This window comes from Phyllobates terribilis, unplaced genomic scaffold (assembly GCF_046119375.1).
Source record: "Phyllobates terribilis strain yellow unplaced genomic scaffold, ASM4611937v1 Scaffold_5__5_contigs__length_657084704, whole genome shotgun sequence".
Classification (NCBI taxonomy): Eukaryota; Metazoa; Chordata; class Amphibia; order Anura; family Dendrobatidae; genus Phyllobates; species Phyllobates terribilis.
This window is the reverse complement of record NW_027362765.1, coordinates 140,667,053-140,680,112: the sequence shown is the minus strand read 5'-3', so window position 1 is coordinate 140,680,112 and position 13,060 is coordinate 140,667,053. Positions and strand designations below refer to the sequence as shown.

The 13,060-nt window shown below is 45.3% G+C and overlaps 1 protein-coding gene and 1 long non-coding RNA gene across 2 annotated transcripts in view; one reads left to right on the top strand and one right to left on the bottom strand.

The window, feature by feature from the left end:
• Positions 1-4,435, top strand: part of OCSTAMP (osteoclast stimulatory transmembrane protein) — a 58,877-nt gene extending 54,442 nt beyond the window's left edge. The window contains exons 2-3 of the mRNA XM_073681054.1: positions 244-1,294; positions 2,725-4,435. Coding sequence (XP_073537155.1) covers positions 244-1,294; positions 2,725-3,003 — 1,330 coding nt within the window. The 3' untranslated portion in view covers positions 3,004-4,435. The remainder of the gene's footprint in view (positions 1-243; positions 1,295-2,724) is intronic.
• Positions 1,926-13,060, bottom strand: part of LOC141270960 (uncharacterized) — a 62,776-nt gene continuing 51,641 nt past the window's right edge. The window contains exon 3 of the long non-coding RNA XR_012321782.1: positions 1,926-2,942. This is a non-coding gene — a long non-coding RNA (uncharacterized lncRNA). The remainder of the gene's footprint in view (positions 2,943-13,060) is intronic.

Sequence of the window (13,060 nt, the reverse complement as noted above, 5' to 3'; positions counted from 1 at the left end):
TTTACTTCCTGGACCTTCTTGAGACACAGGAAACAACTGGTCAGTCAAACACTGGGTTCAGTTGTGATGTACCTCCGGCAGTAATTGACTGAGTTTTCAATTCCATTGTGACCCTTTAAAGACAAAAATGATCTGGTAGACTCCACGCCTTGGCCTTCTCAAGCTAAACCATGTGTTTTATTGTTTCTCTAAATTTTCTTTTACATGTTTCATATTTCAACTCATATTCCTTCTTATTTCCAGATCATCATGTTGGCAGGATTTTAAGAAGATTTGCTTAAAAGTTCATGGCTGTCTCTGGGAACTATCATATGCATATTCTGATCCGGTTCCTAAAGACTGGAAGCAAACCCTAAAACTTTTTATTTTATGCTTTGTCTTTACATGCTTGGCTGGAACTTTTCTTTTTATATGGTTATCTTATTCCTTACAGTATAACTCACTACTCGCCTCTGTGCTGGCCGTATCCACAGCCTTTATTTTGTGCATTATCCTTGTTCTCATCCACCCAATCCGTTGCATCTTGACCATCATCATCCCAACTATAGGAACCAAGCAAGGTCGCCGGCTACTGTTATCCACCTGCTTTATGTTCATGGCTCTTAACATGTTACCAAATATCTTCAGAAACCTCAAAAATATTTTCAAAATTATTAGATGTATTTCCCAACACTCTTCAGAGGAGGTCCTTAACTCCACCAGCACCTTCCAAGATTTCACCATTGAATTGAGGAACATAATTAAAAAGACTGCAGATGTGATGGCAGGACTTCAGCTGAAGTTTAGTCCGGAGGTGAACCTTTTAGCAAATATTAATACTTCTTTGGTTTCTAATCAAATATCTGCCATGGCCAATAACATGAAAAAGGATTTTGAAACTGTGGAATTGGCTTTTATGGATCTACACCTAGTGGCAAATAGGGTGATTGCTGGATGTTTCATCTTGTATGCTCTTTATAATTCTACCTGGTACTTAAGAAACTACCTAACTAACATCAAGTTTGACAACAAATATATTACAAGGCAACTAGTGGAAATGGCCCAGAAAAATAACATTACAGATTTAAACAATTGCTCTTCACTAAGGTTAATAAAGTCAACTGGATTTAAGATGTCGAAAAAGGAGCTTGGCTCTATGTTGTTTCGTCTTCTGAGCATTTTGGTCTTTGCTCTGCTTTCTGTGCTCATCATAGCCATGGACCATATTGTCTTTCAGCTTGCTTTGGAGGTTGGCAACTGGGTGGAAAAACTGCCGACTATGCAAGTGACTTTTTATATGAATTATAACTCCCAAGTAAGTATTACTCATGGTCAAGGGGAGGCAAGGGTTGAACCTTTTTGGGAAATTACTTGGAGGATCTTTTGAACAGTTATGCTGGAGAACTTATACATTATCTCATTGACTACTATGTTCTGGTTGCCATTTTTAGACAACTTAATGCAACCATTAGACTCAGCCTATAAATGTTTCTTTGATGGTAGTTCCCAAGAGCAGACTTCATTGTCCACACATTGAAAGGCTGTGTTTTATTACATAGCAACAGTGGTGTACATTGAAAATGCTTCCCCCCCTCCATCCTTATAATAGCTTTATGTTTTGCCACCAAAGACAGAGGAACCTGGTCTTTGTATTCCATTTCTTATCCTTTCTATGACCTTTGAGCCAGAATCATAATATTCAGTGGCAGAGTTGATACCAATCAACTCACACATCCCAGTCCATCAGACACCATAATGGCATGTGGCCACTGGATGGGAGCGGGAGAACTGCCTCTTTCCCGACAGCATCCGTGGCTCTTCTTTTCATTAGCCAGACAGGTGTGTTGTCATTGCTGCAGCGTGATGTACAAGTGATGTCACGCCAGGATGGCTAATCAAAAGTCGAGCTGTGGATGCCGCCAGGTAAGAGGAAGTTCTGCTGCTCCTGTCAAGTGGCTACTGATGACTGTTGTGGCTGATGGACTGCGAATCGACCTCAGCTAAAATCCTTAAAGTCTTAGCAAACAAATTCATGACCATTCTTACTATTAGAAACATTTACATCTGAAAAATGAGCTCTAGTGGTTAATTGTACACATTGCCCCTTAGATGAACTAATCAAGTCACACGTAAGAGCTTTAAAGTATTACACAACTGTATAGTCTTCATTACCTTAAAGGGAACCTGACAACTGATATATGCTGCCTGTTCCACGGGCTGTATGTGTCAGACACTGGCTGGGGGATTTCAGCCACGTATGTTTGACATACATCTCGGACCGACGTGACTAGTCAAAAAAGCCGGACTCCAGCAGGTTGTGTCTTCCCACTGACAATTACTGACAGTTATTTCCCTACACACACATGCAGGGAAAGAGCTAGTCTTCCATGCGGCTTGGACTGCGGCAGCTTGTAAAGTATGTTTTTCTGCCGCAGCATTTCAGAGTCAAACAAGTCTGGGGTCATACAGCCAGCAGCCGGTGCCTGACACATACTACTTATGGTTCAGTAAAGATGTGTTTGCTGCCAGGTTCCCTTTAATGCCTACTTGACTATAGATTAATTGCAATACCAACCTCAGCCAATGGACAAGAGTGGCACTGTTTTTACACTTGAACAAGGGACACCTCTATTAATTTCGGATCCCTTTAATATAATTGTTCTATTATTTTACAGTTGCTTAGTTATTCAGTGAAATTCCTTTAAAAGTCAAAAGGATCGCTGATCCCCTGTTTTGTTTATGCAGGTCTCTCTAAGGCCTTTCATCCAGTTGGGAAATGGCGCCTTACTTGATATAGAACGCCAGCTGAACTTTACTTTCTTCCCCGAGAATTGCAAGCTGCCTCCGAGTTCTCCAGATCCTTCTGTCACTGTATCCATTGTGTTCATCTATGGCATTTTGCTTGTTGTCGTATGTTTGGAAACTTATGCTCAACGTCTGTGCCGCAAGATATCTGCCATGTTCTACCGATCAAGAGAAGAAGAAAGAATTTCATTCTTACTTGACCAGATAGTAAAACACTGATAACACCCTGTCATCAGAAGCAGCAGGTACCCAAATAATATTGCCATACACTGCCAAATGGTAAAAATGCCACACGATGCCCAAATCATCAGTCACTGGGTAAAAGGGTGTTAGAGACCTCCAGCTTGTTTGAACCCTATAGCCAGGGTTAGACTGGCCCACCAGAGAAACGGAGAATCCTCCGGTGGGCCCTAGCGTCTCCTTCAGGAGAGTTCATAGTGCAAACCTTGCAGCTGCTATGGGGCTCTTGAGTGGGGGGGAGAAAGGTGGGCCCTCAGAATCAAATCCTCTGGTGGGCCCAATGTTCTTCAGTCTGACGTTGCCTATAGCTATACTGTGGTTATTGTTTGCTGATTATAAATAAGGGAAAAAATGTCAAATGAACCAAATTATTCTATTTATTTAGAAAATAAATTTAAGTGTATAATCCTCCTCAATGATGTGAAGACTTTTGCAAAAGCATTCTATCTATAGATGAATTTGAAATGTATCAAATTCCACTCCAATTTTATAAAAAAAAAATTGGATTTCCAGTCCTCTGGCTGACAATTTTTTGTATTCCTATGGGTTGGATAGGGTTTGAAAATATTATACTCAGGTTGCTACCCACCTGTCCCGCTGCCACAGCCCCCAACCTGGTCAATCAATTTTTCTCTGCAGCTTCTTTTCTTCTGGCATAGCAATGGATTTCCTCTTCCACTATGACTGTGATGTTGTTACATTATGCTCCAGATAACACTGGACAGTGAGGCACTCAGCAGGACAAGAGGTAGAGCAATAACCACAACCAGTTATTTGTAACTCTATTGCTCTGGCAGAGGTCAAGAGAACAACCCTGCTCGCCTCTGCTCTGCCTCTTCTACTATATGGGAGCCGGTGACCCATATTGACTCTGTCCTGGCAGCTGCTGTGCAGTGTCAGGACATAATATACACAGTATGTACCCGAAGCGTAATGTCGCAGAGGTCACGACAAACCCATGTGGTTGGGGCACACTGACGCCAGCAGAAACTTCAACTGGATGTGCGTTCTTGGACACACATCCAGTTGAAGTGTATTGTGGCACACACACCCGTTGGTCTGTGCACGGCAATACACGTTGCCGGCCCTGTTGGCTTGGATTTCTTTTTCCCTTAATAATAAAGACCTTCATTTAAAAACTGCATTTTGTGTTTTCTTGTGTTATCTTTGTCTAATATTTAAATTTGTTTTGTGATCTGAAACATTTAAGTGTGACAAACATGGAAAGGAATAAGAAATCAGGAAGGTGCAATCACATTTTCACACCACTGTATGTATACCAGGATGGGGCCGAGCATAAGGGACATATATTCCAGGATGGGCGATATGTATACTAAGATGGGGCCCAGGATAAGGGACATATATACCAGGATGGGGGATAAATATACTAAGATGGGGCCCAGGATAAGGGACATATTACCAGGATGGGGGATATATATACCAGGATGGGCCCAGGATAAGGGACATATATATCAGGATGGGGAATATATATATCAGGATGGTGCCCAGGATAAGGGACATATATACCAGGATGGGGGATATATATACCAGGATGGGGCCCAGGATAAGGGACATATATACCAGGATGGGGGATATATACAGTGCCTACAAGTAGTATTCAACCCCCTCTGCAGATTTAGCTGGTTGACACATGCGGAATTAACTTGGCATTGTGACATTTGTTCTGTAGATCAGCCTGGAAGTGGGAAATGCACTGCAGCAAATTTTTTTTTTTTTTTAAAACGTTAAAAGTTAATTCAGAGTGTCATTTATTATTCAACCCCTCAAACCACAAGAATTCTGTTTGGTCCCCCTAAAGTATTAAGAAGTAGTTCAGGCACCAAGAATAATGAGCTTCACATGTGTGGATTAAAGATCTCTTTTGCCAGCCTTTTCTGACTATTTAAGACCCTCCCCAAACTTGTGAACAGCACTCAGACATGGTCAACATGGGAAAGACAAAGGAGCATTCCAAGGCCATCAGAGACAAGATCGTGGAGGGTCACAAGGCTGGCAAGGGGTACAAAACCCTTTCCAAGGAGTTGGGCCTACCTGTCTCCACTGTTGGGAGCATCATCCGTAAGTGGAAGACTTATGGAACTACTGTTAGCCTTCCATGGCCTGGACAGCCTTTGAAAGTGTCCTCCCGTGCCGAGGCCAGGCTTGTCCGAAGAGTCAAGACTAACCCAAGGACAACAAGGAAGGAGCTCCGGGAAGATCTCATGGCAGTGAGGACATTGGTTTCAGTCAATACCATAAGTAATGTACTCTACCGCAATGGTCTCCGTTCCAGACGAGCCCGTAAGGTACCTTTACTATCAAAGCGTCATGTCAAGGCTCGTCTACAGTTTGCTCATGATCACTTGGAGGACTCTGAGACAGACTGGTTCAAGGTTCTATGGTCTGATGAGACCAAGATCGAGATCTTTGGTGCCAACCCCACACGTGACGTTTGGAGACTGGATGGCACTGCATACGACCCCAAGAATACCATCCCTACAGTCAAGCATGGTGGTGGCAGCATCATGCTGTGGGGCTGTTTCTCAGCCAAGGGGCCTGGCCATCTGGTCCACATCCATGGGAAGATGGATAGCACGGCCTACCTGGAGATTTTGGCCAAGAACCTCCGCTCCTCCATCAAGGATCTTAAGATGGGTCGTAATTTCATCTTCCAACAAGACAACGACCCAAAGCACACAGCCAAGAAAACCAAGGCCTGGTTCAAGAGGGAAAAAGTCAAGGTGTTGGAGTGGCCTAGTCAGTCTCCTGACCGTAACCCAATTGAAAACTTGTGGAAGGAGCTCAAGAATAAAGTCCACATGAGACACCCAAAGAACCTAGATAACTTGGAGAAGATCTGCATGGAGGAGTGGGCCAAGATAACTCCACAGACCTGTGCCGGCCTGATCAGGTCTTATAAAAGACGATTATTAGCTGTAATTGCAAACAAGGGTTATTCCACAAAATATTAAACATAGGGGTTGTATAATAATTGACCCACACTTTTAAGTTTAAAATTTAATAAAATTCAACTGAGCAACATAACTTTTTGGTTTGTAAGATTCTGTTCATAAAACCTACTCTCGTTTGCAGTTTGAAGGCTCTAACTTATTTGCATCTTATCAAACCAGCTAAATCTGCAGGGGGTTGAATACTACTTGTAGGCACTGTATACCAGAAGGGGGCCCAGGATAAGGGACATATATATCAGGATGGGGTATATATATACCAGGATGGTGCCCACCGTAAGGGACATATATACCAGGATGGGGGATATATATGCCAGGATGGGGCTCAGATTAAGGGACATATATAACAGGATGGAGGATATATGTACCAGGATGGGGCCCAGGTTAAGGGACATATATACCAGGATGGGGCCTAGGATAAGGGACATATATAACAGGATGGGGGATATATATACCAGGATGGAGCCCAGGTAGGATAAGGGACATATATAACAGGATGTGGGTTTATATAATCACTTTTTCACACAGGGCGCTATAGGTTTGGATTTCTTTTTCCCTTAATAATAAAGACCTTCATTTAAAAACTGCATTTTGTGTTTACTTGTGTTATCTTTGTCTAATATTTAAATTAGTTTTGTGATCTGAAACATTTAAGTGTGACAAACATGCAAAAGAATAAGAAATCAGGAAGGGAGCAAACACTTTTTCACACTACTGTAAATGCCTGGATGTCTGCGATGTGTGATGGCACCAGAAGTGATGACATCACCGTGCACCACTGGGGCCTGTGATCGGCAGCAGCGGCAGGTTATTTGTACTGTTCATTATCGCATATTTTTCTGATGATGCGCTGTTCCAGTCATCTGACCACTGAAGTCTATTACGCAATGGTCTTATTGCTTGTGAGAACAGAGACATCATCACTTTTCAAACCATACCCCAAAAAACTACAGAATTTCAGTTTTTTTCCATTCTACTTTTTAAAAAAAATACTAAAAGTTTTTAACACGTATGTAAGCCAAAATGCTATCATTAAATTACAACTTATTCTGGGAAAACATCCTTGGTTGAAACACAGTAATAGAAACATGAAAACAATTACTGTGCCCTTAAGGTCCAAAATACGTGTATCTTTAAGAAGCTAAAGTCTAAAACATGTGGTATTAGGAGGTTAAAGGGTTAGTTCAGTGAAAACCACAGAATAGGCAATAATTTACTGATCGTTGGGTGTTCGAATTCTGGAACACGCACCACTCATCATAACAGGGAACGCCTGACAGCTGATCCATTCATCCTTTCTAAGGCTGCCATAAAAAGGTTGCATAGGTATGCGAACTGCATATTCTAATGGAGATAAAAGTTCCCTGTTCTGCTGGGTCACAGTGATCGGACCGCCATTGATCAGTAACTTATCACCTCCTTGTAGCATCGGCGTCTCTGCCTCCTGCCCGGCAGAGACGCCGTCCCCTTTACCGCCGCGGTCCTGCTCCGGCATCCTCTGGCCTCCCTGCAGCTGCTGCTGGTGCAAACTTCCCTGGCTCTGTGCTTAGGGCGTGCGCGCGCTCCCTCCCTCTTAAAGGGGCCACGTGCGCCGTCCTAAAAAGTCCCCGGCCAATGGCTGGAGGACTTCCCCTATAAAAGGCACCTCCTCCAATATGGAGGTGCCCGTGCAAGGTTGTAGCTTTGTGTTTGATACTCTGCTTCAGCCCTCAGGTCCCGCTGCTAGCCTGACTACTAGTCCAGCCCGCCAGCCTGACTTCAAGTCCAGCCCGCCAGTCTGACTTCAAGTCCAGTCCGTCTGCTTGTCTTCGCTCCAGCCCGACAGTCTGTCTACAGTCCAGTCCGCCAGTCTGTCTATGGGCTCTGTCAGCCTGCTTACCTGTAAGCACCTGCCGGTCACTTGCCATGACCACCTGACAGCCTACCTAGAGGCTCCTGCTCGTCACTTGCCTTGCCTGCCTGACAGCCTACCTAGAGGCTCCTGCTCGTCACTTGCCTTGCCTGCCAACCTACCTAGAGGCTCCTGCCCGTCACTTGCCTCGCCTGCCTGATAGCCTACCTAGAGGCTCCTGCCTGTCATTTGCCGTGCCTGCCTGACAGCCTACCTAGAGACTCCCGTCTGTTACCTGCCGTACCTACCTGTCAGCCTCCCTGGAGGCTCCTGCTTGCTCCTGCCGTGTCTGCCAGTCCGGCTGTCCGGACCACCCGTCAGCCTGCTTGCCGTGCTCATCTGCTGTACTGGTCAGTCCTTGCCTTCTGACCCGTGGGAGTCACCTGCTCTCTTACAAGGTCGTCCCCAGAGTAGCACCTGGTCCCTCTGCTCAGTCCCTCCCTGGTCACGGAGTTGATTGAGCCGCCGTACGACCTTGGTTGGTCCGAGTTGCTATCTAGTTATGCCCCTCTAAGTCCCTCTTTGCACCGCAGCACAGAGGTTCCACCACCCGGATCCGTAACACTCCTTTAAGTGAATCGTTTGACTTAAATTTCAAGTACTTGTCCCGCATTATTCATTGTTGCATCAGGAGGTGACATGAGCTAATTACGTCCCATCTGCACATTCCTGGTGGGGCGCATGATTACCAGTTATCAGTCACGTGTCTTATTGGACAGGCTATGGGATAGTGGGCGTACTGGTAATATCATTATTTGAGTGCAGAATTTGAAGCTCCACTTTTATTTTTTGCCTGGGGCCCCACTTTGTCTAAAACTGGCCATGCACGGTGTCACGACATGTGTTGCTGCTGCCTAGCTGTCAAAGACTGAAGATCTGGAAAAGGATGTCTGTCACCACACCAGAAGACGAGAAGACCCCGAAGCTGCAGGGAGAGACCATATGACCGGATTGGGAGCTGATGTAAGACAGGCAAGCGGCTAGATGAGTATAATTTTTTTTTATGAGCATTACATTTAGTATGCTACGAGGTCTGGAGAGACCACAAAGCTTAATAAAACACCTTTCATTTCCTGGCCAAAATTGAATGAATATGTAAATCATATAACAAATTGTTCCTAAAGCAAAAACTAATAAAAGGTCAAACCTTGAAAAAATGCATAATAATATCAAATAAATTAGTGCAGCTAAACATTTTAGGCCGCCTCCTGATTATAGATATTAATGAAATTCCCTATTAAAGTTTTTTTCTGTTTCAGAAAGCCCCTGTCCCCTGGCTGTAGCCAATTTAAAAAAACAAAACAAAAGGGCCCTTACTCACTGTGAAGACCCGGGGTCTTCCATGGGCATAATGCTACTCAGACAACACAGGGTGAGGGTAAAACAGTGTTGCAATACTTTATTGAGCCACAAAATAAATAGGACAATAAACACATAAAACAGTCCCAGCAAAATACCCAAGATGATACTGTAGCACCCTGAGGATTCGGCTGCTACAGGAGTATTGCACCTCAACCCAGAGGTGTGATATTCCACTCCCGGGTAAGGATGGAGTGTGGAACTGAGCTCAGATAGACTGCATGCACTACATACATCCCATTCCAGAGGAGCAGGCCGACGGCACTCCCACTTAGAAATGTGCAGGTGCGACCGAGCCTGTTCCTGGCTGGAGTGGGAGGGGGGGAGGAACATCCCATGTAGTGTAGGGGCAGATAGGGGGAGCAGTCTGGGTAGTGGTAGGAGCTCATTGGGTGCTGGTCACCTGAGCTCACACATAGAGGGATATATAAGGAGGGCACCAACTTAGGATCAGGGTCAGACGCAGAGAGCCTGTCAGACGCAGAGGAGCCTGTCAGACGCAGAGAGCCTGTCAGACGCAGAGGAGCCTGTCAGATGAGGAGGAGCGGAAGCTGGCAGAGGAGCAGCTGAAAGAAAGAGAGGCCCTGAAGAGAGAGAGTGGAGTGAAGAAAGACCCAGAGGGGGGACAAAGAAGGGACCCAAGAACCCAAATAAGAACACCGGGTGAGGAGTCAGCAGAAGGGTACCGGAACCCAAGCTGGTGGGGGCAAAGACATTCCCCAGCCAGAGACCGGAGACCGTGGGCAGTGTCTGTCACGGTCACCCACTACATTCACCCTGAAGGCACACCACAGGAAGGGTCAGGGAACCTAAGGCCAAAGGTTGCCCAACAGAAGGCCCGAGGGAGCTGGACTTAGGTGAATCACTGGTGGGGACGGCTGAAGTAAGGACAGAGGGAGAGCTCAGGGCCACGCTCCGGACTTGTTTGGGGGTTGGCCGGATCCAGGACCTGGTGGACGCAGCACGGCTCGGGAGGTCACTTGGAGCTAGAGTGACCAGGAACATCTGCAGTAAGTAAAGACCCTTAACTGCACTACCCGAGTCTGTCATCATTACCGGCTGCACCGCACCACCACAACCCCCATCCTCTGCGCCTGTCCCCTCTGAGGCTATACCCCTCCCGTTGGGGGTTATCCCACCAAGCTGCGCATCCACCATCAGCCTCAGCGGACCCTGCAGCAGCGGCGGCCACAGTGACCGCATCACAACGGGTGGCGTAGTCGACACAAAAGAACTTTAGTAACATCTGTAAAGCTGCCACATAACACTGAGCTTGACGCCCTGGGCACGGGACCGGGTCACAGCCGCTCGGAGACTACAACCCCCCATCTGATCCGGTGCCGGGTATTCCCCTCAAAAAGGAATATGTCCCAGGGGGCGCGTCAATACAACATTACACAGTCTCACCCTTCCGCTCCGCCCGTCTGGGATATAACAGCTGCGACTTTGGGACTTCCAGGGCCAACTACCTAAACAAGAGCCCCCCCGCTTCTGGCGGGCCCCCACAGAGAAAAGGTAGCGGCAAGCTTAGGAAGCTAGCAGTCCATCGAGGTACAAGGCCAGGAGACCTAAGGGTCCCACCCTGGCCTCTCTGAGAGTTTCCATGGAGCCAGATGACCGGTTAGTCCCAATCTGGCTTCTTTGGGCTCCAGGCGACCGGTGGGTCCCTCCTGGCAACCCCAAACCACATATGCGTGGGGCCAGGTGACTTCATCGTCCCAACTTGGTCTCCCCAAATGTATCCATGGGCTCTCTGATGGTTAATGAAGCAGACCCGTATCTTTCCAGTCAGGGCCGATACTCTTAGGCTGGAATCATGTAAAATCCAAATCTGTGTCTCTTTGGGTAAAGCCATACTACCAAGCTGATGGTGTGAAGAGAGTCTGAGTGTCCTCTTGCTTCTCTTTAATTATCTGTCCCAAGTCTGACTCCTACAGAATCATATCTCCTTTTTAAGTACACATCCACAGGTCAAGGGGGGAAAGGGCAACCTCATGTCTCTTTGTTTGAGCACTTAATGAATTTGCATAGTGTGTCCTCCTGTCTTGTGAGTCAACAAGACACAGAGTCCACACAAAGCTTAATCAACATAGTTAGCAAACATTCATTCATTGTTTCCAAACCCAAGAGGAGATAGGAGATCAGGGTTCTACAAATACTGGTCTGTCATTCCCCAGCCACAGAATTACACATACAGTTACAAATCAACAAAGACACAAAGATAATAGGGTATTTCTCTTTACTTAAAAAATCTAATCGTCTGGCTAATTAAGATTTTAAGCTGTATCATCACACTCACCCACCCCGGGTCAAGCACCGAGTGTTTGCCGCTGCTTCTGATGTCAGGTTATTGTCTACAGTGCTGACGTCATGCCAACAGTGTGAAAGGAATCAGTCCTGGACCCGGGGAGGAGGAGTAAAGAACAGTTTTGTTTTTTTTTTATAAAAACTGCAACCGGGTAAAATGAGGTTTCCGATACCAGAAAACCCCTTTTAGGTCAGATTTGTGCGGTAATATGGTATGATCCTCATACTTTTGCTCAGCAGACATACACCTTGTGCCTATGAAACATCTTAGGAGGGAATCTCTGGAGGTCTGAGCAGCCCGTGTCTGTGAACTTCTTGCAGTAGAGTTACATATATTTTGATTAAAATTTATATTAACATTAATGGAAACATCTGTTGTCGCCGCTGTCCCCTCCAGAAAGGCATTAGTGTCTTACCATCCGCTTCGCTTTAAGTTTGCTGCCCATAAATAAAGAATGAAGCTTAAAAATGATAAAACTTAAAAATGCGGAATTGAGACAAGTGAAATAATCACAGCTTGAGTGGGCTGTACACAGGACATGACTTTTATATTTCAAGTATTCCCACTGAGCTGAACCTTTCTGGGTCTTTGTAATCATGTTCCCCTGATGAACTCCAGCATTTGGTAAAATGCATTGATCTTATATAGCCTATGGATTGTATAGTTTTATTTGTAGCTGTCTTCTCCAAAATGTTATCTATTTCTTTCATAGAAGTAAGTAGAAGCCTAATGTCTGCAGGACATATACTGTATAGTATGTTAACTGTTAATAGGGTCTTCCTGCAAATCTAAACATACAGTACCAGTGGGTATGTGGGCTGTTAATGGTGTAATCCTGCAAAGGCTGGGAAGAGACTGTATATCTTTGCAAAATGGGTGATTAAAGACAGACTTTAAAGGGGTAGTCCAGTTTAGAAAATATTTTTTTTAAATACCCTATTAGGTTATTCAGAGTTAATAGTGAAGGGTCCTCATGGTCAGAGTGGAGGAAGATTACAAAGGGTCATGCAAAGTTTGGAGCACCTGTCCTGTATTCCTGTATTGACTGATTTAAAGGAATTTTTTCAACTGTTAAAATTTAATCAAGGGATAAGGGATGACTTATCTAATGCTGGAACTCTCAGAATCTTGAGAATGTGGTGCTGTAGAGCTCCATTTGAATGGAGCAGAAGGGCACATGCTTGATCTCCACTCTATTCATTGTCAGTGGGACTGTTAGGAATAGCTGAGTGCTGTACTCCGACAGTCCCTTGAGAGTAAAAGGAGAAAAGGCCGAACCTGTGCACCTACACTTTATTGAAGATGGACCTCAGCTCCATTTACGACAGTGCTCTGCAGAACCCTGTTTTCTGGGTTCTGCAGCCTCATTCCTGGGGTTGCTGGGAGTCAACCTCATGACTCTCTCCCGACAGATGATGTTAGGGGAGAGAAGAATCCGGAATGTTGGGTTTCCTACAGCCGATCCTTTTGATATCCGAAAGACCTTCCATAAGGGTCTAACAGCGGGTC